The sequence below is a fragment of the Blennius ocellaris genome (assembly GCF_963422515.1).
Source record: "Blennius ocellaris genome assembly, chromosome: 9".
Classification (NCBI taxonomy): domain Eukaryota; kingdom Metazoa; phylum Chordata; class Actinopteri; order Blenniiformes; family Blenniidae; genus Blennius; species Blennius ocellaris.
The window spans coordinates 9722477-9747762 of NC_137658.1; the positions used below are offsets into that span (position 1 = coordinate 9722477).

Here is a 25286-nt window from a genome sequence, read left to right on the forward strand (position 1 = left end):
GGCGGCAAAGACCCGAGTTTCTCTCTCGTCGGTTGGTGTGTGTGTGACTGACCCCACCCCCCGGAATGTTGAAATGACATGGAATAATTCATTTCTTTCCACAAAAAAAAGTTTTGTATTGTTTAGTTTATGACATAAATTATTGAGTTTCAACTTCTAAAATAAGTATGCATAGATAAATAGACATAGACGTCTGCATGTTCTCCCCTGTGCACGTTTTCTCAAAAAAAATAAATATAAAAATAAAGCCTGCGTTAAGGTTAAATGGTGACCTTAAATTGTCTGTAGGTGTGAATGGTTGTCTGTTTGCCCTGCAACGATCAGCCGACCTGCCCAGGATGTGTACTGTGTTACCCTGGGATTGTTCCAGCACACCTGAGCAGAATAAAGTGGGATAGAAGATGTATGGATGGTTAGTGTGTCTGTCGACGTGATGGAGTGACGATACACTTGAGGGGTGTCTTCTCTCATACTGAGCTGAGATCAACACGAGTAGTTTGAAAGACGGATGAAGCCATGATGAGGTTTCAGTATGTCATTCAAACAATTGAACATGACTTCACTTACCGTATATACATGTACACTACTTCTTCACACAAGGTACTCAACCTCCATTTCGGATCATGCTTAAGGACACTTCAACATATTCAACCAGGAGACAACAACCCTCAGCTGAGTCACAGCCGCTCTCTGAGACATGAGGAAGAGCACAAATAGTTTAAGGCCACCATTATGATGAAGACGGCCTGCAAACAGCACAGGGAGATATAAAAGGACTGGAAATACACTGACTGTGCGACGATATTTAATAACTGCAGACACAATACAACCACAAGGGGAGAGAAATAATAGAGGCACAGCAGCCACAGAAATAAATCGTATTAGAACAAAACTACAAAGACATGCACAAGGACCACAGAAACAAATTACAAATGCTTAGTTTGATATACTCATTCAAGATGTAACTTCAGGTTGGTATCTTTGCCAGTAACTGTGGTTGTGACGGATGAGTGACTCATGCATGGTGTCCTCTGGCTTCATGGTTCCACACATGTAGTTTAGTCAGTCAACGGTACATCTTAATGTGTTTCTACCTGCCTTTAAATGTGTATGACTTGCATTTTGAATTTTTAGTCTGCACCAAAGATCAACAAATGCGAGACACTTGCATGGAAATACAAAAGATATTTTATTGTAAAAGAAGAGGTGAGACTCGTACACAACAAGAGGTGAGAAATATACAATTGAGGGGGAAAAAAACAAGGTTTGAACTAGAGAAAAATTAAACCACGGGGTACTTAAACGTGGATAAAACTTTGAAACACAAAACTCACACAGAATCATTCATCAATTTGACTGTGTATCACTAGAGACGTGTTTTTATTTCCCCCTAGAGAAAGTAGTAATGAAGCTGGTCTACATCAAGAAGCCACTTTATTGACGTCCGATTGAAGATTTCCATGGAGTATATTTTTAGAGCTGTATCATAATCGCCTGAAAACGTCCCAACACACAAGCAATCTACAATAAAATCAATTTCTGGAAAATAAAGAGGGAATTGAAGCAGGCTCTGTGTCTCGTTTTAACATTTGAATTTCAAACAGTTGTTTAACTAAACACATTACTCCTGCTGCAGTTAAAAAAACAAACATAACAGTATTTCATTGGATTTCTTTCTTGGACACAAGGACTAACACACTAAGAGAAGCAAAATTAGCAGTATTTTCTTTTGTTTCTAAGAAAATGACTGCATCCAGGACAGGTGGACTCGTCCTCTCCTACATACTATAGAATTTGAGGCTTCTGTCCATTCCTGCAGAGGTCAGGAACTGAGCATTCTCTCCAAAGGCCACTCCAGTCACCAATCCCGAGTGATCTGCAATGAGAGGATTCATTAGACATTTGACAGCAGGATTTCATGCTTCATGATTGCTTGAACACGAGGAGAGAACATTTCGTCTGCTCACCTGTGAAGTTGAGGACCTCAGACCACTGCTTGCAGATGTAAACACGGATATCAGAGCCGCCTACAGCCAGGTAAGTACCGCTCTGATCAAACACCAGGGACTTCACCTGAAACAGAAAAAAACAAACAAACATATGAGACACTTTCCAATCACAACAGTTATTACACGACAACATTCACCAATCTGAATTATTTCACATTAAAGGGAACAGAGAGTTGGTCATGTGTGACACTCGATCCCACATCCTGTTTCACGCAGAAGCCAGTGGAGGAATAAAACTTGCTTTTGTTTTGTTTGAAACTGCGACACTGGCTCTTTAGCCATCACTGGCAAACGGTAAGGAGCGAGTGAGCAGTGATCAGACAATTACTGTGCAAGATGCAGGCAATCAAACTGTCTTGCTTTAATTCTTAAGGTGGCTGCAGGATTGTCCTGTGGTTCAGCCCACCACAGTAAGCCTCACTTTGCATGTGGCCCCAAGAATTAAATCATCAAGGTGGTGAGTTTAGCTGACTGAAGGAGAAACACATTTCTGAAGGGTTAGACGTTTGAAATGTTACCAATTGATATATTCACTTACACATTAACAAATGTAACACGGTTCATGTAAATATCTAACCCAGGATAATCATTGGCACAGCCTCGTTTAAGCTCTCCTCCAAGCAAGAACACTTGGGTGCCAAAGTCAGCATATCACAACACTATTTACTGGCATGCACTATACATACTTCTTTTAACTACAGCAAGCAATCAAATGCCAGTATGATATTTCTCACCTCGTAATTGTTGTCCAGCGTGATGGTCTTGAAGTTCTTCAGCTTCCTCAAATCCCACAGTTTCAGAGAGCTATCCTGGGCACCTGAAGCAAAACATCCACCGTAATGTTTAAAACCAAACAACAGCCGATTATGGCAGAGATGCGTGTAACGCAAGTGCAACATCTGTAATGTAATGTAATGGTTATGTGCAGCAGTGACGCTGACCTGTAGCCAGATAGTATCCATTCTCGGAGAAAGCGATGGAGGTGACGGGTCCAGAGTGGCCGGGGAAGTTGGCCACGTTGGTGCGTTCCTTCAGATCCCAAATCTTGATCTGAGAGTCGGCCGTGCCGGTGCCAAAAATGAGGCCGTCAGGATGGAACTGAGCGCAGGTGAGGGCTGTGGAGAGCCACCGGAAACATTAACACGGAACGTCTCTTTTTTACGCGGCGGGTTAAATAGTGAAGTATCGGGTCCCTCACCACAGCCAGCACTTTCATCAGTGACCTTGGTGAGGACTCTACCGGTCTGGATATCAGAAAAGGCCCAGTACTACAGAAAATACAAAACCAGTTAGTTTTGAAGCAGTTACAAAGACGTTTTTCCTTCTAGTAACATTGAAAGCTCCACAAACACACACACACCTGATCCTCAGAGGAGCTGAGCAGGTAATCTCCAGTAGCATGTAGGGAGAGCCCAGTGACTCCCGCCTCGTGGGCACGCACCACCTGCACGCAGTTTCCTGCTGTGACGGACCACACGCGGATGGTGGTGTCGGGAGATGCAGAGAAAACCACAGACTGGAGGGGGGGGACAAAAGGAGAGAGATTGAAGAAGTAGTGAACAGTGGCTCATATTTAAAGTCACTGATAGTCTTGGAGATGATGTGTGGAGATCTTGGTTCCTGCTGAAGTGGTCAAACAGACCAAGCGTTACCTGGGATGGATGGTAGATGACGGAGGTGACTTTCTTAGTGTGGCCCTTGAGGGTGGCCACAATCTGCTCTTCGTTCTTGTCAAACACCACCACATTCTTATCAGCTCCACCTGAACGAGCACAAAGGGGTCAACGTCACAAAGCAGAATCTTGACACGTCTTGGACATGGAACACAACAAGTACGAGTTGGATCAGATTTTATGTACCGGTGAGCACTTTGTTGGTGTCTGAGGGACACAGATCCAGAGCCAAAATACCAGGAACACTGGCGCTATGAAGACCCTGAAGGCAGCAGACGACAGATTGTTGAGACGGTGAAGATCCCACCACAGCTTTAAAAGATTTTAGAGGATCAACACTTACAGCGTGTGAGGCCACTTGGCGATATTTGCTGAGATCCTCAGCTCTAACCAGCTCCTCTGGGACAGTTTTTCCTCTCTGGGAACAGATAATAATACAGAAATAGAAGTGTGACGGTAGATTGGAGGCAATACAGAACAGAAGTCACATCCGAAGAAGAGGAATACAATACCTTCTTCCTCTCTGTAGTGAGGATGGTGGCTTTGTCTTGGAGCTGTAAATAGAAACGAAATAAAATAAAACATCTTAAAAGTGTTCAGAGACCAACAGTGAACTCTTCAGGAGTAAAAGAATCAACACTTACCTTCTGAATGATCTCTGGGGTCATTCCCACCTGTTCACTAAGCTCCATCGGCTCTCCACCAGCACCCTGCAATAGCAACAGCAGAGGATTATATATAATAATAATAATAATTTTGAAAAAGGCTTGAAAACTCAGTGATGGGTGTTGTTGAGGGTTTTCTTTTACAACAGATTAATTCGGTCACTTACTGCTGCAGTCGGCTGAGAGGCGGGGACTGCCTGAGGGGCAATCAATCCAGCTTGGGGTTTAAGTGTGGCCAGAGCTGTGGAGGGAAAAAGGTGAGAACCCCATGAGAACTCGTGACATGATCTAAAGTGTTATGTTGACCTGACAGCAGTGTCAAATTTGATCAGGCACTTTCATGCATTAAGACATAAACAGCAGTCAGAGCACCTTCTCTTGCAGCGGTGACCTCTTTGGTGAGTCGAGCGATGACTCTGCAGGCCGCATCATGTTGATAAAGGGCGTGCGACAGTTCCTGGCGAGTTGTCTGCAGCTGCTGTCGCAAGGTGAAGCTATGAAGCATAACAGCATCCTGAAACAGAAGAAGTCACCGTTTAAAATTGTGATTTTAAAAAAAGAGAATGGCAAACAACTATTTAGGGATTATCAATTTGGCTCAAATGTCTTGAGGTCGCTTTGACAAGCAACTGTAGCAACATGTTTATGAGAAATAGACCCCCCAATATCAGATATGCTCATATTCACAAAGAGGAAGAGACACCAGTAAGTTGAAAGCAGATGATTTCTGTGATTTGATGTGGGTTTCAGGTTTACAGCACTTACCCACTCATCTTGAAGGGACTTGAGAATGGCTGGAATGCTTGTTGCAGATGGCGCCTTTGGTCTAATAGGATGGGACACTAGAATAGAGAAAAAGAACAAGTTATTGGAACTGATCTGGTCTTTGTCTGGTCATGGGGATGTACAAGGTTTCTGGGAAACATGATGAATATGAGACAATCACTTTGCAACAGTAGTGTACTCTAAATACACATTGTGAGTTTATTTGAACTACATGCGTCGTCCCTACAATAGATTAGTGAAGCATTGGTTAGAGAGTTATGATTTTTACTTCCTTTTTGGTCGTATATGAGCAGCCTGGCACATATATGACCACAAATCTTAGCGATCCACCTTACGTGACCTTTTAATAGGAGCTGGATAATCAGATGAACAACCGAGGGCTCATCAGTGCAAACTTAACCAAGATTTATCATAACTTGTTACCTATTGACATGGACAACTGTAAGGTAGAATAAGCCAGAGTACAAAGGTTATAAAGAAACATGAAAACCGTAAATGCCCAGTGCAAATACTAAATGATTTATTCATGCTTGTTTTTCTATGTCTTCAAATCTGTATTTGAAGAACTCTCCCAAATGAATAAAGTAAATCAAATAGAGATGAAGAGAGTAACTACTACAGCACTAATTAACCGATCAATTACACAATTAATGACCAACCACGAAGCACGTCAAACATTAAATATCCATACAATTTTGCAGGAAATTGACATTTCTGGGCGTTTTTTATTTTTTTAAACATGAATAGACATTGATGATGAAATACGTCTCCGTCGGTTGGCTGTCTGTGGTTTTACCTTTGATATCTACCAGCTGTTCCTCGGACAGCGGCTGTCCGTTCATCGGATCCGTCCCGTTCTCTGCGATGTACTTCTCGATCAGGCGACGCTCAAACACCTGGTTGGACACCGGAGACACACAAGGGTGCTCCGGCACCTCATTGGAAACTGCGTGAAAGTACAAAGGCAAAGCTCCGTTACTGAAAATCACACAAAACCATTAGTAAAACGATCCAGAACAAATCTACGGGACTAGTTGGAGAGGAAGGCGGTAATGCATGGCCGCGAATGTTAGCCACGTTAGCTAGTAGCATTAGCGCGCTACTTAGCTAACGTCCACTGCCTCCGTCATATCAATGAACGCGCGTTTACTTACTTGCACAGACCAAAGACATCTTTCCGACGCAGTCCTAAGAGCCTCTTCACAACCGAGAGTCGTGCTTGCGTAGTAACAGAAAGTTATAACCACTAATGAAGACTTTACTTATGTTTTGCTTGAATTGGAAGTAACACGCTGTCCTTTCATTGCCGCTACAAACGGAGCTGCTTCTTCTTCTACGATTCCTTCGAGCTCCAATGTCGACACTGCCCCCTACCGACAAGAAGCCAGGCGGCAAACATGGAAACTGCATGATATAAAACATACAGTATAATCTCTGTTTATGCGTCGGAACCAGATGCGAAAGAAGTAAATCAAAAATATAAAAGATTAAAATACTTACAGAGATTCCAGGTGTCACCAATGAGGCTTTACTTACGAAACTTATTTTAACAACAAGGCAGTTCAAAATCCATTCCAAAGTGAAAAATGCACAATTAAGTTAAATGGTTTGCTTTACCTGACTATGAGGACAGAAAGCAGGTTATCTCTTGAATTAGATAGCAGGCGTAAACCATCCACAAGTAGTATTTTTGAAGTCTATGAATGACAGGAAATCAGGGAAAAGGTCAGAGCTGTAGTGATGTGGTCATATTTGTCACTGTTTGTGACGTCTCCAGTAGGGCTTTGATTGGGCTGTAGATATTTGATTTTCATTGCCCTCTCCCATAGTAAACTGGAATGACTCCAGCACCCCACAACCCTGCGTAGGATTAAACAGTAAAGAAGTTGAATAGATGGAGAAGATGGATGGCGTCTCTAAAATTATGCTAACAGATCAGCCCTTTAAAACTTGCAAAATTCCTCAGATAAACGTAAAAGGACCTTTTTTTATATTGGCTGGTTGGACTCCATGGAATCCATGACCCCATAAAGAGCTTTGGCTTTTCCATAAATCTCTACTACTTCAGATTTATCTTTATACGCTTTGGCACATCCAAAAGTTGACCTGTTGAATATATTCACTAAGAATCTGTAGTCTCCCGATGAAGTAGTGATACATGTGAATCGTGTTTTGTATTAAGTATTTTGTCATTATCTAGAATTGAACTTATTGAAATCATGTAGATGTTAAACAGAAGTGAATTGCGGAGGGAAACTGGTGGAGCTCCACATTCTCAAGTTGAGCTTTGGTAACTTGGGACATCCATTTTTTCAAAACTTTTTTTTTTTCCCAACAGTGGCTGTTAATTCCACTAAAATATACAGTTTATTGAATACTTACTTTAGATTGGTAAGTTAAAGATGAAGTTTATTGTTTGAAAGATGACATTTCAGTAATGAAAAAAATATCACAAGCTGTAGTCTCAACTTCTCTTTTGATGAAATAATACTGTGATTAATATATTATCTTGTATACAACATGTACATATTAATATAGGCTATTGCAATATCCGGCAAAACATGTTACTTGTCACATGACTATTACTACAATTGCCTCAAAGGTAAATTCACTACACCTGTATAAATTATTTAACTTCAGAACAGACGTTTTCACGTAATTATTTGCTGTTGAAGTTAGGAATGGGCAAAACGATGGTACTTTCGCTAACTGAATCTTACTGCACAGTACTTAAAAATTCTCTGTTGCAAACTACGGTATCAACACCTTAATTTCCATGTAGCCCTAAAGATCGTATCATACACACCAACACACACATAGAGACACTCAGAAGATACAGTGCAGATCACATTGGTCCTGAGGGTCTGGAGGTAGGTAACAGCAACAAATTTCACAAGCATCATCCATCTGTACTCGTATTACTTGAGACAGGAAGGTTGATTCTCAACCCCGTGCTTCAGAAGGGAAAAAAATACTGAAAGCATTACAAGCAATTCTGAGAGTGAACCATTTCAACTGTGTAAAACGCAAAAAAGTGAAGTCCTTCTATTGCGCGACAGCTTAAATTCCACTGGACGTTCCTCCATCTTGACATCTCTTCACGCCGTGTGTTTCTTCCTCCTCCGTCACAGCTCCACGTTTATAAAAAGTTCAGCTTCTTTGATGTGTAAATGCTGCACGACTCAGACGTGTCAGAGTCTAAAGGCAGTGTGGAAAAGAACTGGTGTGATGTGCTCCATCGTTGTTCGTCTCCATCCTTCTTGATCTGGAATCGAATGCAGTCGTCAGATGAGTGGAGGCAATCCGAGGTCCCCGCCACAGAGATGGAAAACCTGTCCTCCTCATTGGATCTGTCCTGCTTGGAAAAAAACATTTTGAAAAAAAATACATATATTTACAATCCAAAACTTGTGAACATTCAAACATTGCAGTGTCGCACTGAAATACCTCCACAGGTAAGTTATGACTTGGAGAGTTTCCAGCCGTCAGTCTCTGCGACTCCTCATTTTCAGTTCTTGGATTCCTCACCATGACAGGGGTACAACCCTGGAAATACAAAACAACGGCATATATGCAGAAAGACCCAGCTCAGTCGAAGTGTTTTCACCTACTTGGTTGATTTTGTGAGCCTTACTGTGTGAACAGGACTGGCTTGCGGGGTCCATTTTCTTGGCGTTCCAAGCTGCTGAGGATGACTGTAGTAGCCTGAGGGCTGAGGGCCTGGCTGAGGACAGGGCTGATTATACTCCTGCAAAAGCAAAGACAAACAAACCCAGTGTACTGGTGATGCAGCATTCAGGGGAGGAAGACAGACCTCTACTCTAGAATCACATAGATTTTACTTTCAATATTTTCATGAACACATACAGGTCCAAAAACACGTGTAATTACCAGTTTCACACCTTTATCACACCGGGTGCAACATTTTCTATTAATACCTTCAAAGGGACTTGCTGTTTATGTAAGCAGTGTCATGTTGCCAATATCTGAGAAGCTGGCAAAGTTGATCAAAAACAAGACTGTGAAAATACGTGATGTGGATTTTGAATGCTTCGAGCGCATAAGCGCTTCATAATAAAATGTCTCAGACATACCCAGAGATTTACCACTATAGCTTGTGTTGATTTATGTTTCACAAACTGGGAAGCACACAGTTTCTAACCCAGCTTATTGGATTCTGCATGAAAACATAAGAAGTGAGAATATAGTTTGATTCAGTAAACGCTTTTTGACCAGGAGGAGAACCATGCACTGGATAGATAGATAGATAACTTTATTCATCCCCGAAGGGAAATTGTTTTGTTGCAGCAATCTGGTACCTAGGAATGTTATAAAATACAATAGAATAGAATATAAAAGTAAAAAATAAAAATATAAAAATATCTGGGTAGGACATAAAATATCTGAGTAGGACATAAATTTAGTAAAACACAGAAAGGAACATGGGCACTTAGAAATAACCATGAGTAATTATATTGAGGCTCTGACGGAGGTAGACGAGTTAAAAAGTCTTATTGCCGTGGGGAGGAACGACTTCCTGTAACGTAAAGATACTTTACACAAGCAGATCCAGTGAGAAAGGGTCAGTTTGTTTATATGTAATGGAGCCGTAAAAGTCAAGATTTATAAAATATCTGAGGACTTAAAACAGGAAGGACGTGCATAAAATTCCCAACAAAAATATATGATCGGGAGAAAGTGTAAACAAAAATATGAACGCAAAACAAGCGGAACAATAAAAAGAATGCAAAGTTAGTCTGCTGTGTGTTTGCTACGATGCGACGTGAGGTAGTATTTGGGTTCGTTGACTCTCACCTGGATGTTGACCCTCGGCGGGTTGGCCGGTGGCGCGCGGTTTGTTCTTATGCCTGTAATGATCTGCGAGAGGCTGCAGCTTGGGTAGCGCTTCATGAACAGGATGAAACCAGCCAGTGAAACGAACATGCCGGAAGGGACCGTGATGGATTTGAGGAGGGCTCGCCAGCTGCCAATTCTTTTGTCTGGACGGAGTACAGACACAACGACGGCGCAGACTTTAGGGCGCTTTTACTTTCGAAGCGTGATCCGAGCAAACGGACGCTCGCAACTCACCGATCACCTGGAGGAAGGTGGAGGACACCAGGTTGCCGTTACCGTCTCTGATTTCGTACAGCCCGTCGTGCCGCGGGGTCAGTCTGGTGATGACGACTTCGTTGACGGAGCCGTTCCTGCTCAGAGAGACGATGCCCCTGTAGCGGAGGTCGTGGTCAGTTATCTGGCCCTCACGGATCAGCTGCACGGGGCCCCGTGGGGGTTTGGGATCGAAAGGGCCGAGGGAGGATTCGTCGGGATATCGGGAAGGGGTGAAAATGAGATGGGCGTGAGGGACAGGAAGGAACAAGGGCAGGTTTACAGACTCCCTGGTGAGGCGCGTGACGTTGAAGGAGTGGCCTGCGTCCACATGCAGAATCATGAACCAAAAAACACGGGAGCAGAGGAGAATGAGGGGAAATGCGGAGGCATGAGAGGGCATCGGGTGAAAAAGAAAAGATAAATACAGTTACCACCACTGACAAAGAGATCCAAAAAGATACAGAAACTCGTCGGTCAGCGTCTTAAATGTCTCATGTTCTGCCTGCTCTGCTCACCGCGGACAGTGAGGGTGCTGCGAGACAGCACCTTGCCCTCCTCGTTTTTCACTGTATAATTGCCCTGGTCCGCTTGTGTCACTCTCTCGGCCACCCACACCTTCCCCCCTCGCAGCAGCCGCCCCCGGCGCGCATCGCTGGTTTCGGGGTCTGTCCGGTTCCACAGCACGACCGGCATGGCCTCGGGAGGAGCCCCCCGGGGGGAAAACTCCAGCAAGGAGCCATTTACAGGGATGCTGTGCTCAAAGTTCTCCCCGTAGTTCTTACGGTACGGCTTGATGCACTCTGGGTCGGGGCGGAGAGGTAAGAAAAGAGAGAACCGTTCAAAACAAAGTCACAGTCTTGAAATGCTGCTTTTAATTCCACTCGTGATGTTTCCAATCAAATACTGAACTTTTTACTGCATTACTTTCGAACCAGTATCAGAATCAGAATCAGGAATCAGAATCAGAGAAAACCACAGTATGAGGAGAAAAGTCACACATGCAGCAAGAAACCATGTTAACGTCACACAGAAACTCCCCCAAAACCTGGACTCCAACCAGGGATACTCTCACGTCTAATGGTCTAATGCCATGTGGTTAAACTTCGATCTCTTAAATAGCCACTGTACCCCCAAGTATAATATTCACAGGCTGTAGTTATGATACATTGGTGTTCGGAGTCCAACAGTTCAAAAGCAATATAATATAACGGTATTTTCATATGTTTATTACATTTTGTTTAACATACGTCCATTTTCACTCACTGGTGACATTGTTTTACTTCTGTGCATTTTTTTTTTGTCGATAAATTCTTGGATATGAATTATTTCGATTTTCAGATTAAAAAAAGAAGAAAAAAAAAGACTTCTAATGCTGCAATATAATCCCACAAAAAGCAGATTATTATTACACCAGTGAGTATGGAAAAAGAAAACACAAGGCAACAATCGGATCTTTTGTATACCTGAAACGATCAGATGAACCGTCTCGTAGGTGAACCCGATGGACAACTTGTTGGAATAAAGGCCCTGATCATTGTGAGTTACTTCTCTCAGGACCAGCGACTTGTCTCGAGTCCACTCAAAGCGGGGGTCCTTCACCTGCAGGGGAAATGTAAACAGTTACGTTGTACAGTTTGTACTTGTACGAGATCTCTGCTGCTCTCTGCCCAGCTGAAACTAAAGGCGCCACCAAATTAAATGTATTATTATTATTATTATTAAAGATTGCTTTTGTATTTTGAATCGCAGACAGCAACGTTAGGATGCGAGTTACTTTCTTTCTTTCTTTCCTTTTTAAATTAAAACAGTTCCACACACTCCCACTTACCGAAGTTTTTTCAAGAATGACACGTCTCGGTCCATCAGGCCGTGGTGAAAAAGTCACAATTCGAGACGTTGAGTCCACTGGAAGACGGAATTCCTTCCCGACACAAATCGTCTGGACTTTCTCTCCTTCTCCTGTAGGAGCATAACACCGACTCAGAAACGATGTTGTGCAGATGATCGTGTGTGTGTTCAAAAGCGGCACTTTACTCACCGAGCAAATCCCAACCTGGGAGAAGAATATAAATAGACCATCAGTTATTGCCAGCACAATGCAACTGTGGCAAGATGTCAGAATAACTTTAGGCATTAAGTGGAGCACAGAGGTGTTGTGGTTTGTAATGTCACCTCACAGTGGGAACATCTCCAGACCTGAGGGAAGGTCTTTCAAGTTTGCGTGTTCTCCTTGTGCCTGCCTGCTTTTCTCCCACAGTCTGGAGATACTTTCTGCATTTGAGGCCATCTGGTGCGTCTAAATTTCCGGAACTGTACATGCCGGTGTGTGAGGCTGCCTCTCTGTATTTGCCCAGTGAGGATCTAGTGACTTATCCAAGATGTGAAGTCTGCAAAGTAGTGTAGAAGTTGGATCGACGGAAGATAAGCCACAACTTTTACACACAGGCTGTAGTAATATCTTAATAGGTATAAGAATTGTGGATTATTGTGTACATTACTGAGGATAACAAATCCTCCATTCAACCTTCAGGCAGTAAACACCTTTGACAGGAAATCATGGAGAAACACGTAATCTCACACACACTCACATTCACAAATATGGACAGTTGAAAGACACCAATTAACCACGTATTTTGGGAATTTGCGGGAAAAACAAAACGGCCTGCACATGGAGAACATGCAAACCAAGCTTCAGGTCAAACCAGGTAGAATCCCACTGTAAAATTCCCACAATTTCAGAATTATCAAATCAAACTAATGACACTCTATGTCTGATATACTGGAGAATAACTAATATAACCTCTTCATAAACTGCTAGTTAACCATTTAAACTAATAAATATAGCGACAAGGCATTTTGAATCGCTGGTAAATACAAATACACATAAATTGGGTCTGTGGAGGGGTTCTCAAGGAGAAACGCACTGACGCACCAGAGAAAACTTAGAAGGAGAATAATTAAAAGTGGCACCAAAACTTCCCTTTAAAAACTCACCCAGAACAAGAGGAGAGACCAGGAGAGCAGTGAAGAGGACACGGGAGGACATTTTCTCCTGCAAAAGACGGGGCAGATAGTTTCATCTGTAAACATAATTGTTATTCATCTCCAGCCTCCTCCCCTTGAAAACAAGCAGCCGTTTGGGACATGCGCTCGTCAATCAGCAGCCTACACAAGGGGGAGCTCACCGACAGCTCAGATGATGTCTGCAGAGCCCCCCCCAAAAAAAAAAATAAAAAAAAATAAAGCAGTACAAGCTCTCTCGTCGTCTGCACTCACGTTTAAAAAAAAAAAAAAAGCATCGCCACCGACTGACACCCATGAATGTTGGTGAAGTCGTGTCCAGTCAGGTGTCAAACATGTTTCCCCGCCTCTGAGCAGCATTAATAAAACACCGGCCCCGCGTCGCGGTCAGTGTGTGATCATCAACACAGAATCCGACAGATTCTGAAGAAACTCACCTGTGGGATGAAGGAAATTGGACTCCAGCGCCGGATATTTGTGATTGTTTACGTGGATGGAGATAAGAAGGATATAAAAAAAAAAAAAAAAAAAACGTCCTCTGCAGAGCACGCATGCGCATTAAAGCCCCGACGTTTGTGGCGATCATGGTTGTATGCTCAGTCGCCGATACGAAAAGTGCGTAGCGGTCCGCCTCGCTATAATCCCTGCAGAAATGACGCTGTCAGCACAAGAGAGGCGCACATTTGCAGATCGTGTGTACAAACACTGGTACGGACTAGATTAAATGTGCACTGACAGGGAGACTATTAATTCCTGAAAGTGGCCATTTACCGCAGAGAAAATCTAGAATTCGTATTTATTCTTTGCTCCTCGTAATTCTCAAGGGAATAATCGTCGTTTTTGGTTTTTGTAATTTTCTTAAGCTGAGTTCACTTTTCAAGATAATTACTGGTTAAAACCTTTCACACAAATAATGCTTGTAATTGTGTAGTAGTATTCAAGAGTAAATCATGCAACGGTTAGAAAAAAGAAAATTGTAAAAAAAAATGTAAATTGTAAAATGTCTTAATTTTAAGAGTGTGGAAATTACTGACTATTTTTGTCAGTGTAGTACCCGGTTTTTTCCGGTAGAAAAGCCCCCCCCCCCCCTCCAATAGGACATTATGCATATCCATAGCAACCCCCCATTTATATATAATATATATATATATATATATATGTTAATTTTATTTACTTGGGTTGGAGATCTCCATCAGTCCTGTTTGCGGCTTTGGTTTTCTCATAGGCCTCAGTTTCTTTTGTTTCGTTTTTTGTGTGAATTGGGTCACAGCCTGGCTGCTAAAGTCACATAGTTCTGTAAAAAGCAGATTTTACAACCGAACAAACTTTTATTCTGTTATTCTTTATTAGTAGTTCAATTGCTGATACATGAGAGAGGGAGGGAGAGAGAGAGAGAGAGAGAGAGAGAGAGAGAGAGGGGGTGGGGGGAGAGAGAGAAGGGGGGGGGTGCAGTTTTTGATATGAAGCTTTGAGAATTGGCAGAAACAAGATAACGAATAAAGATCCCTGTATATCATACTGATTCCAGACAAATGAATTAACAATAAATATTGAAAATATGCACATTTGTAAGAGCAAAAGCGTTTGGATACGATGACGTCCTTTGTTTATTCAGTGCAAATATTAAACGGGAGGAGAAAAAAAAGACAGATGTTCAACTTCTGGCCCTTAAAATCTTCTGAACCAGTCCGAGAACAAAGCAGGTTGTGACCTTACCAGCATTTAATAGTGGGTGAATCACTTATTTTTTTCTTTAAAGAGAAGTAAAAAAAAAAAAAAAAAAAAAAAAAAAAACTACAAATGGACATATTGACATGTTAATTAAAAACACAAAACTATCTTCTCCACCAGAAGTCTATTCTGATCAAATCCAAGGTTCCTCTGGTCGCTGAAGAAGTGATTTGTCGAGACTAAGAACTCAAAAAAAAAAAAAAAAAAAAAAACTCACAAGTGATGGCAAAGAAAAAGAAAAACCTAACATAACTGACAGAAGCACAGAGAATGACTAAGGCAAGCAAGCGCGTCCTGTATATACAGTCGAGGTTACTATTTACACGTTATTTGACTTTAGTAACTTTGCCAACTGTTTAGCGGGGGGCCTGTCTCCCTCGAGTGGCTCACTGAGGTAACCACACGGCAGGACTGAGTGCAGACGTAGGGACATGCTTTCTACTCTCCCATCAGCCAGTCCTCAGAGGAATAAAGGCCCGGAGCAGACACACCCACAGCTCACTGCAGCTCCCCCCTACACACGTGAAACTACAGCTGAAGTTGGTTTTTGTCTGATCATTTCAATATTGCTTCAATTGAATTCGGCATCTTGGATGATGCTGGGCGAAAAAAAAAGAGAAGAAAAGCCATTACTGTGAAACGTCCGACGTGAATGAAATACGTGCCGATATTTCATCTCACAAAAAAACACTGGGTAGCTTCTCGTCGACTATTCACGAGAGAACTACGAGTTCCCTGTTAAACAGATAAAACTGATGGTGAAGAACGGATGCAGACTCGAGAGGTCGGGGAGAGCGAGGCTTTAAAAACTCAGTCCAAGACGGAGGACAATTAAAATAAAGTACGCAATAAAGAGGCAACCGTATTAAAATGAGATGGTGGCATTAGTGAGGAAGTGGCGGTTCCTGAGTGGCAGGGGTCACGAGGTGAGGGACGGCGTGGATGACGTCACTTAATGCAGGCCGAAGAGTTCGTAATGACGGCAGAAAAAAACCAAACTCAGGCCCGGAACACAAAACCCACCTCTTCTGGTTGGTAGATGCTCGAAAATGTGTAAAGATTTCCATCCTCCTGGTGGAGTCAAGTTGTTTTTTCTTCTTTAATACAACGTTATCATCTCGACGAGACTCTAAACTTGTCAACCGTAACCAGCGTCGAGTGTTACGCCTCAACTAAAGACACCTTTTGCAGTAAAACTGGCCGTACTACTCCAGGGTCTCCCAGAACACGTCTCTGGATGCTGCATGTTTGTCAAACAAACCTAAAACACTCCTAGACCTGCAGGCTGAAGAACTAAAAACAAGTGGTTGGCTCTTAAAAACAAACAAACAAACAAAAAAAAAAGCCCAGCGGGAGCGACACAGTTTTGCGTTTTGCGTGAGTGTGGAGGCCGAACAGGAAGGAGGAGACTGCAGGCTGTGGGTGGAGCGGCTGGAGGCCTGGCGGAACGACAACAGCGGGACTCATGGGGGCGTCTCCGCGTTACTGGCGGTGGCCTTCTTCTTCACCGCCTTCTTCACCGTCTTGGTTTGAGTCTAGCAGGAGAGAGGATTCAGAGAAGCCCATCACCAAGAGGAAATTAAACATCCGGGGTGTCAAACTCTTTACCTCAGCAGACATGCTAATGACTAGAACTCTGGTTTGAAGTATCATTAAATCATTAAGCAGTTCACATTTAATGAACCGTCTTTTCACAACACGTGAAAAACCGGAAATTTTAATTGAAGAGCTGCAATTTCAACGTGACGCCTCAATTCATCACGGGCTTTTCCACAGATCACAGTGGATTGTTATTATACCATTTAAATCTTCAAAGGCAATGAAACATTTGGGCTACATGGAGCTGGAACTCAAATATATAGAAGGCCAGTGCAGGTGCATGAGTTTTTCGCTGCGAGTGACGTCGTCTTGATAGTTAATGTTTTAAAAACAGACATTTTTGTTCCCTAATGAGCTGGAATAGACTCGGTACTAGATTTCTATCGTTTATAGCCATTGCCATTTCCTACTCAGCTTTGTTTGTTTTCCACATACATTGTTCAATCACTAAATACCCATTTGTTTGTTTACAAGTGGATGAGCAGAAGGAAGGGGAGGGAGGGGGAGATGTGCGCAATAAGGGCATAATATTATATTAGATCAGATGGATTTTTAACCGCCCCTTAAAAGGAGCATGAAAAAAAGATAAAACCACCCATTTGTTTTCTCTGTGCGTTTCTACATGCTCGAAAAGAAGAACGAGAAGTTTAAATGCATCCAACTCCAACCCCTTAGAACTGTGAATACTTACTGCTTTTCATTAACAAGAATGAAATAATGACTACTCGTATTGTTGTATCATACCATCTTAATTTGTCTGTTGTCAAATAATAAATAATAATTACAAGCTCAGAAGAAGGGCTCCAAAATGTCACTTTTTCAGTTACGGTTCCGAGAGAGGAATAAAGTTATGAAGCGGAGTAAATCTCATTAACCGAGACACACTCATTGTACAAAGTCTTGTATCAAGACTGCTGTAGAATCGAAAGAAGGAGCTACTGGTGCTACTGAATACCAACCTAATTAATGAAAAATGCAGAAATGACAGCTTTATATAGAGAACCGTTTCACCACAAAGTAAAAAAAAAAACAATGAAATGGGCCTTGATGCAGATTGCACTTTGAAAACAGTAGGAAACAGGTGACCGGCGAGGTGCGGCGGCAGCTCCTGCCTGGTCCTACCTCCGTCTTTGCAGCGGTGGCGGCGGCGGCAGCAGGCTTCTTGGCTGCCTTGGCGGCAGTCGTACGCTTGGGGGCCCTCTCCCCGACGTCGTCGTCGGAGTGCTCGGTCCTCGCGTCTGACTGGTCGGAGCTGTGCTGAGACGACGTCTCGTCGGCGAGGGACGCGGCGGCCAGCGAGCGAGCTGCAAGTACAGAACAGAAGGCCGTCGGGTCAGGCTCCGGGCGGGTCCACGAGGTGACGGCAGAACACAAAGAGAGAGAGCGGGCAGGCCGGCCTTCACGATTTCCTCATCAGGGAACTCATTTATTTACCACTATTCATCAGGGAACTCATTCATTTACCACTATTCAAGATGCAGCAGACGAGCCTGCGACACCATCTAGTGGCTTCATATCAAAATGCTGCTTCTGCATTCATCAGCAACAAAAGAAATATTACAGATCACAAGTTTAAGTCCGAGTATGAATACATGCGAGAATTATATCAATGTGCGACACCTCAAATACTTCCGCCTTGTGAATACTGATGAGAAACGGGAGGAAAAACTCCCTTTAGAAAAGTTTGAATCTGCTGTAAATCACGTTCTGGGAAAAACCAGCCGTTCATCAAAGTGGTTTCACAAACTTTCGCACGGCAGAAGCTAAAAAAAAAAAAAGCAGTCCATTTCCTCTGTTGGTTCATTGTTTCAGTGGCTCTGTGTCTGTCTCTGTATTCTGTCCACAGCTCGTCTGGCCCACACAGCCAGCCTGCCGGTGCTGCGGTGAAACACAAAGAGAGCTCCCTCCCCGTCCTCTCCTTCCCACTTTAATCACATGCTTTCACCAGCCTCTCCACTCTCGCGTGTCGCTGCTCTGCGACGCTTTAAGTCACGTGACCTCCCCCGACACATTATTTATGCATACTGTACACGTCTGCCTCCTCTGGTCTCCGTGCGGAGGAGCCGACGAGGAGGGTTTGCGCAGCCTTACTCTGCCGTGCCGTGGTGCTGCTCTTGGCCCGGGGTAGCGTGCTGGCCCCCGAGCTCATCTCGTCCATGGGGTCCCGCCGCTTGCGGGCGTCTGAAGCGTGCAGGGCCAGCTCGTCCTCCGCGTTGATGAGAGTCAGGTCCTGCATGCTGAAGCTCCTCAGCTTGTCTGACAACACGCCCTGTCCCTGGTCAAACAAAGGCTGCGTCAGCATCTCAGTTCATCCTCTTATGCGACATATGCATGTTTCTACTGAAAGGTGCAATAAGATTTTTGGCCTTGGAAACATTACTGAATCTACCCCAGCATGTCTGAAAACCCACAGCAGCCATTTACCATCAGAGCACATTGAATGATTAATGAAACGACTTGACGTGTCCTCTTCACAGCATCAGTACTTTTTAAGTACCGGTACAACTTGACAGATAATCAAATTACTGTATCAAAAAGCACTGGATATGAAATCAGTAACTGGTCAGAATCACCTCCTCGGGACTCACCTTGGTGGCGGCAGTGACGGCAGCGTTGGCAGCCAGGTTGAGGCCTCGTTTCCCAAACTTCATCATGGTCTCGTAGCTCCGGTCTTTGGCCTGGGCGATGTATTCATCGATCTCCTGTAGCGCACGGGGCGGCGGCGGCGACCGAGGAGCGAAAAACACCAATGTAATTCAGCGGCACACGAGAAAAAAAAAGGAAACAGCTAAACACTACTTCAATATGGACGAGGAACCAGGAAGGTCATTTTACTTTGGAGTCGATGTGGGCCGAGTTCACACAACGAAACTGCCCTGGTGCAACCAGCCTCATGTTTCCATGACAACGTGTGGATTTGTGCTGCAAGTTTCCTTTTCTGCACCATTGTTTCCTGTTTCAGGAAGCACCCTGATGGCTTTGATGTATTCCAATGTTTTCATTGGATTTTGCAGCAGTTTTTCATGAAGCAGCAACGGCATCTCTGTTCTCACGGGTTTGTGGACAAAGCCTTCGCATTTTCCTCAATTCCAGACCACACGTCTGCAACCTGCAGCCACATGTGGCTCTTTAGCCCCGCTGTAACGGCTCCCTGAAGCTTTTAGAAAATGTGACGTTTTAAAAACTTTATTATCGTCATTTTATTTGCCCATTGTACTATTTTTTTTCTTTTTTAAAATAACTTTTATCTCATGACTGAACATCGCTGAAAAAAGATAAAGGCGCTAAACTGACTAATATTACATTAAACAACAAAAATTAAAACATTTTTAAAAAACTATTATTGTAAAATGTCTCAAATCAATACAGAACAAGAAAAAAGAGGCTATTTATAAAAGCTAAAATAGATTAAATACATTTAAAAAGTACAGCCTCAAATAAAGTTTAAAAAAAGCTAAATGGCAAAGAGTCAATGCAATGAAAAAAGCTAAAGCTCCTACAATGGCTTTAAAACAGATTTTTTTTCTTTAAACAGTAAAATAATAACAAATGATGTCTGATGATCCAAAATGAAGTTAAAAATTGTGGCTCTAGACAAAATATATTTGGTGGAAAGTTACTCTCTTGGTCAGAAAGGTGGCAGAGACGCTGGCCTCTAAACTGAAATGGGTGGACTAGAAAACGGCCGGTACAAAAGCATCGCGGCGACCGGAACTCCGCTGTACTGACCCGCTCCTTGTTGGACAGGGTCGGGTGGACAAACTTGCGGTAGAGGACGCTGGAGCCCTTGGTGTACGGCGACAGGAGCCAGATCACAAACGCGATCTTCAGCTCAAAGTAAAAAGGAAACCTGGAGGGGGTGAAACAGAAGAAACCGCGCCACTTATAGAGACCCAAAGAGAGACGGACGACTCAAATGTGTGGATTTGTGATCGGCAGCTCACCAGGACAGCAGCAGATCGGTGGCCGTCTCTGCCGTGGTGAACAGTGCGAACACTATCCAGTACATCATCCACTTCACCTGGACGGACGCACAAAGAGGTGAGGAGCAGGAAGAAGAAAAACAAAAGCGCGATGAACACGACCGCGCCCCCCACGTGCGCCGCGGCACGTGGGGGGGCGCTCGGAACAGATGTGGCGGCGCAGAAACACACGCTTCGCTCCGGTCACGTCACATCAGCACGCACGGCTGATCACAGAGACAAAGGAATCGCGCGCCGCGTGTAAATGGGACACAATCTAGGTTATCAAAAGAGGACGGGGGAGCAATTTTAATACATTTTAGTGGAAACCTATGCTTGATAATTTACCGTTTGAAAAAGAAAAATGGTCTATTTTAATAAGTATGTTTGAAGGCCGCGAGCTGCAAATAACGACACATAAGACTGAATCAAAGAACTGATTAGACACAAGCCCAACAAGAGGAAATGAAAACATCAGGTCTAAAAATGGGTCCTCCTTCCATCCTCCGCTCCAGCAGCCATTGAGCGGGTGGGTTGCCATGGTAACCTGCCCAGGAGGAGACTGTTCGCCAGCGAGAATCTAGGCTGAGAGCCAGAGTTCCTCCTCCTCCTCCTCCTCCTCCTCGAGCCCCCCTCCTCCTCCTCCAAAGTGGGGATGAGGTCAGCAGGGAGGACCCCCGGATTCTTGACTGACATGCAGCCAACGAGTGAAAATCCACGGCTGTTTTCAATCCATACATTAGCCAAAGATTCTTACAAAAACCTTGATTTACATTTTAAAATAACTGGTAAGAATGGAGAATATATTTTAAAAGGACTTGCAGGGATTTTTTTTTTTTTTTTTTAAGAAGAAAAAAGGCACTATCGTGCATAATGTAAGTTGATCTTGGATCAGTTAGACGTCACATCAGTTAATTGGATATCAGCACTCAGCACAGTAATGCCTCGATACATTTTTAATGTCCCATCAGCCGCTAGCCGTCCAAACAAAGTGGCGTTCACATAACCATCATTTGAAATACAACCCCAGAACTAAATAGTGCCTTTGATGGTTCCCAGTTCCTTATATGATCAACTTTGTGTTTGTAAACAGGCTTTTTCCCCCAAGCGGTTGAAAATATATCTCATTTTTAGAGGCACTCAATTGCTGTGCTTCTGTCCTGATGAAGCTGCTCAACCCCAAATTAAGGCCACATTGTCCGATGATTGAATGGTAAATACAACCTCGTGATCCAAAACAAACCTGAGGGCGAAAAAAAAAAAAAACACACTTTTTTTTTTTAATGAGGTCAATCAATGGCGCTAAAATTACTTCGCGAAATGAATGCGTGTCCTTCTGTGAAACAGAGCCTTGCTGGGCTTCAGCTTGACTTTCCTTTTTCCAAACACGCGACAGGAAGAAGAGCAGACACAATCCCACCAGCGAACTGTCCCGAAGGTCATGAACAAACCCGGCAGGTGTTGAAATACACTTGGCTGAAATCTGCTATTACTCACATATTCCTTCACGTTCTTCGTCTTCACAGCCTTGTACGAGGAGTACGCCGGGTAAAGAGTCCCAAAGGCAAGGCTGCAAAAAAAAAAAAAAAGGGCAGAAAAGGAGATTCTGTTAGAGAACATGGCTTCCGGGTGTTTCACTCCCCAACACCTCAACAACACGCTCCTGCACGTGAGACACATCTGCTCTTGAACTTGCACGAATTCAAGGAGCGGTAAATTCGGTTACGACTGAACGCTGAAGGCACGTTGACGTGTGACGGGCGGCGAGACTCATCAGAGCGCCGTCTCCCACAATGAGCTCAAACAATGGAAATGGGAGCTCGGTGCCGTCAAGGAAGACCAGATGAAGACGGGGGGGGGGGGGGGGGGAACCACCCCGGATGGGGGTCTCTCTGAGGCGGGTCACCGTGTGTTCATCCCCGTGGCGGACTGGAACACGGCTTGCATTTTTTGACGTGCTCCTTCTGGTTGCACTCTCTGCCGCCGTGACGCCAGAAGCAGTTGAGATGTTCGCCCCCGAGCCTGATCGCCTCTCGGGATTTTTTTTTTGTTTTTTTTGTTAAGGGGTGACATCTCCTGTCCCAGTTAGGCGAGCTGCGCAGTCATGTGTGCAGCGCCTGCCCGCTCTGTACAGTAAGCCGAGACGATCGGCGGCAGGCCTCGGTGCCAGCAGCCCCTCCGCCCCACCCCCCCCCCCACCAGCAGACATCCCGTGCCTCCTTGTGTTCACGTCTCCCTCACAGAGCTACTGCAGTGATCTCTCACACACACACACTCTCCCGGATCGGGACAGGCAAGATGCAGGCGTTAAGATTTGCGCCTCCTCCCACGTCGCCTCCAAAGCCGGACGACAAACCTGAGGTGCACGGAAGCGGAAGAGCCACATGGAAGCCATTAAAAATAACCGTTACCCTTCTGCTTATGTAATCAAAGAAAGTACATGTTGATAGACCCCCCAAAAAAATGGCGAGGTTGACAGGCTCTGGGTGTGTTGAAAACAATCAACTCGACATTCATTTTGTGTTCAAAACCGATTTAGGAACACCGAAAAGATTTATCACCCCGCAGGCTGGTGGGGCGAAGCAAGCTGGAAGGAGGATGAACTGCTGACGTCCCCATCAGGAGCACTGGATTATTTCTGGGTGGCCCGAAGGCTGTTTTAGTGGAGAACGGCTGATCCGAGCAGATAGAACACACACTAGTGGAGCGAGTTGGTGGAAGAGTTCCGACTGTGTCTAATGGGGAGGCGCTGATGGTACCTGACGTACGGCTGGGATCCACGGCGCAAACTACAAAACCACAAGAACTTTTGACCCCGTGGCATAAGCAAACAAATGGGATGTTTCTCTTTACTTTTCTTTTTTACATTGTTTACACTGCAATAGGCTTTTTTCCCCCTGACAGTAAACACTCATGCTTTGCCGTTCAGGTTTAGAACTTTCCTGTTTGACCAGGCTGATGGTATGGCTCAGGTGACGCCAAAAGCATTCTGTACGCTTAGGATACAGAGGGTCCTTTTTTTTTCTTATCTACTTTGCTCAGGTCTTCTCCCACATTCACTTTGGAGAGGCATCAACTGTGATTTTGTGGTTTCTCTTCGGATCATCCGCTGTTCCTCAGCTGACGCCGCAGGCTTTTCGTTTGTCGCTCGCCGTGTTTACCCAACCTCTGTGTCTTCATTTGGTTTTCATTGACAAGTGCAAATGTAAACGGAGACACTCGATGGAGATTTAACTGGCCCTGTGACACCAGGCTGAGAACCGCAGCTAGACGATGGCAGGTTTCTGTCACCATACAGTAAAATATCATAAAGTAATGACTTGTAGATGACACCTGATTGTGTTGACCCACGCTGACGGATGTTGGATTTGGTGTGTGTGTGTGTGTCTTTCGTTGAGTCATGCACACGGGATGCTGGATGTGGTGTGTGTGTGTGTGTGTGTGTGCGTGTGTGTGTACAGGTGGAAGCAGCAGCTGAGGCCTTGAGCTGCTGAATCTGCTGTAAAGAAATGTGTCTGAACAAAAGACACTCCAAGCCAATCAGACACGTTCGTGTGCGGATGCTGGAAACAAGCCTTGCTCAGGGGGCCGGGGTGGATGGAAGGATGGAAGGATGGATGGATGGATGGATGGATGGATGGATGGATAGGATGACTAAGTCCTGTTACCATATGGTGCAGAAAGGCTGCCTCCACAGAGCAGGCAGGGACGTTGCACAGACACAGATCGCCATGGCAGGCAGCTCGCAGTGTTTACGTCTGCAGCATTGTGGCGTGTGAATCGGGCTTTTTAATCACCCCCCAACACCTCGGTTGCAGCCGGGGCAGCTGGTGAGCCGGCAGACCTTATAGCCACCGACCGGCTCGTGGGCGCTGGATGCGGATAATGCTGCATCATGTCATCGATTCAAGCGACACAACGGAGACGGCGAGCAGCCGGAGACGGGAGTGTCAACACCGAAACCCCGGGGAGAAAATGGACGACCGAGCCGCAGACAGCTGGAGGACCTCGGATACTCACACAACCACCCGAGAAATGATCCACGACACCATCTCGCTGGGACAGCCGGCCCGCAGCCCGCTCCGCTCCGCTCCTGGGAAGAGTTCTAGTGGGATGTGGCGGCCGGGTGGCCCTCCATGAGCCCTCCGGGGGCGGTTCCGGGGCTCACCCCGGTGCTGCTGCTCTCTGGACGGATCACCGCCGCTGGAGATGCTGCCGCTGCTGCCGCTGGTGGTGCTGCTGCAGTCTGTGTGGACGATGTGACCTCCACCGAGCAACGGCTGGAAGAACTGGCTCTTAAAGGGACACACACACTGTCAACTGTCTCACACACACATGCATATAGTGTGTGTGTGCGTGTGTGCGCGTGTGTGCATGTGTGATCTATTTATTTTTTTTAGCTTAGTATTTTTGAATAAATTTGCAAAATTTCAGGAGGAAAAACCTCCCTGCTTCCATAATTCCCCTTAAAGGTACACGACTAGATATTTCTAGTTATAAATAGTCATATTGAGGCCTGAGTGAACTAGCTGTCCAGTTACTGATGCAATACCCTTTATGTGCCACAAGATGGTGCAGTGAGTTACTCTTAAGAAGCTGCAGCAGCTGAATCTGACTCTTGCAATGTAAAATTAGACTGCTGGAGCTCTTGACGACGAACAGAAGACTAAATCCTGACACACACGACAGGATTTAAAAAAAAATCTTCACCGATCAAGAGGCCACACA

The 25286-nt window shown here is 44.5% G+C and overlaps 2 protein-coding genes across 3 annotated transcripts; both read right to left on the minus strand.

Moving 5' to 3' along the window:
* Positions 1 to 1172: 1172 nt before the first annotated feature.
* prpf19 (pre-mRNA processing factor 19) lies at positions 1173 to 6448 on the minus strand. The gene is made up of 16 exons (XM_080502639.1): positions 6288 to 6448; positions 5930 to 6079; positions 5113 to 5189; positions 4720 to 4861; positions 4515 to 4588; positions 4327 to 4392; positions 4195 to 4236; positions 4026 to 4100; positions 3869 to 3944; positions 3662 to 3771; positions 3370 to 3525; positions 3208 to 3277; positions 2951 to 3124; positions 2744 to 2826; positions 1968 to 2073; positions 1173 to 1876 (listed from the first exon to the last, which is right to left on the minus strand). The coding sequence occupies exons 1-16, from the start codon at positions 6304 to 6306 to the stop codon at positions 1779 to 1781; spliced, it is 1518 nt and encodes a 505-aa protein (XP_080358765.1). The 5' UTR covers positions 6307 to 6448; the 3' UTR covers positions 1173 to 1778.
* An 8823-nt stretch (positions 6449 to 15271) lies between these two features.
* reep2 (receptor accessory protein 2) lies at positions 15272 to 24751 on the minus strand. Of its 2 annotated transcripts, none has more exons than XM_080502564.1 (8): positions 24579 to 24751; positions 22056 to 22128; positions 20541 to 20617; positions 20326 to 20446; positions 19185 to 19298; positions 18688 to 18871; positions 17719 to 17900; positions 15272 to 16532 (listed from the first exon to the last, which is right to left on the minus strand). In XM_080502564.1, the coding sequence occupies exons 1-8, from the start codon at positions 24608 to 24610 to the stop codon at positions 16461 to 16463; spliced, it is 855 nt and encodes a 284-aa protein (XP_080358690.1). In that variant the 5' UTR covers positions 24611 to 24751; the 3' UTR covers positions 15272 to 16460. The 2 variants fall into 2 exon arrangements, with proteins under 2 accessions (XP_080358690.1, XP_080358689.1); XM_080502563.1 differs by having other exon boundaries at positions 19170 to 19298.
* Positions 24752 to 25286: the final 535 nt, after the last annotated feature.

What these genes read in the sequence shown, in the direction of transcription:
- prpf19 (XM_080502639.1), bottom strand. An exon ending in TCAGCTCCTCTGAGGATCAG is followed by an intron (nt 3,278 to 3,369) that starts GTGTGTGTGTGT and finishes TATTTTCTGTAG; the next exon opens with TACTGGGCCTTTTCTGATAT. An exon ending in TGATGAAAGTGCTGGCTGTG is followed by an intron (nt 3,125 to 3,207) that starts GTGAGGGACCCG and finishes GGCTCTCCACAG; the next exon opens with CCCTCACCTGCGCTCAGTTC.
- reep2 (XM_080502563.1), bottom strand. Translation starts at nt 24,610, where the DNA reads ATGGTGTCGTGGATCATTTCTCGGGTGGTTGT. An exon ending in CAGCACCACGGCACGGCAGA is followed by an intron (nt 17,901 to 18,687) that starts GTAAGGCTGCGC and finishes CTGTACTTGCAG; the next exon opens with CTCGCTCGCTGGCCGCCGCG. An exon ending in CCACCGCTGCAAAGACGGAG is followed by an intron (nt 16,533 to 17,718) that starts GTAGGACCAGGC and finishes CTCTCCTGCTAG; the next exon opens with ACTCAAACCAAGACGGTGAA.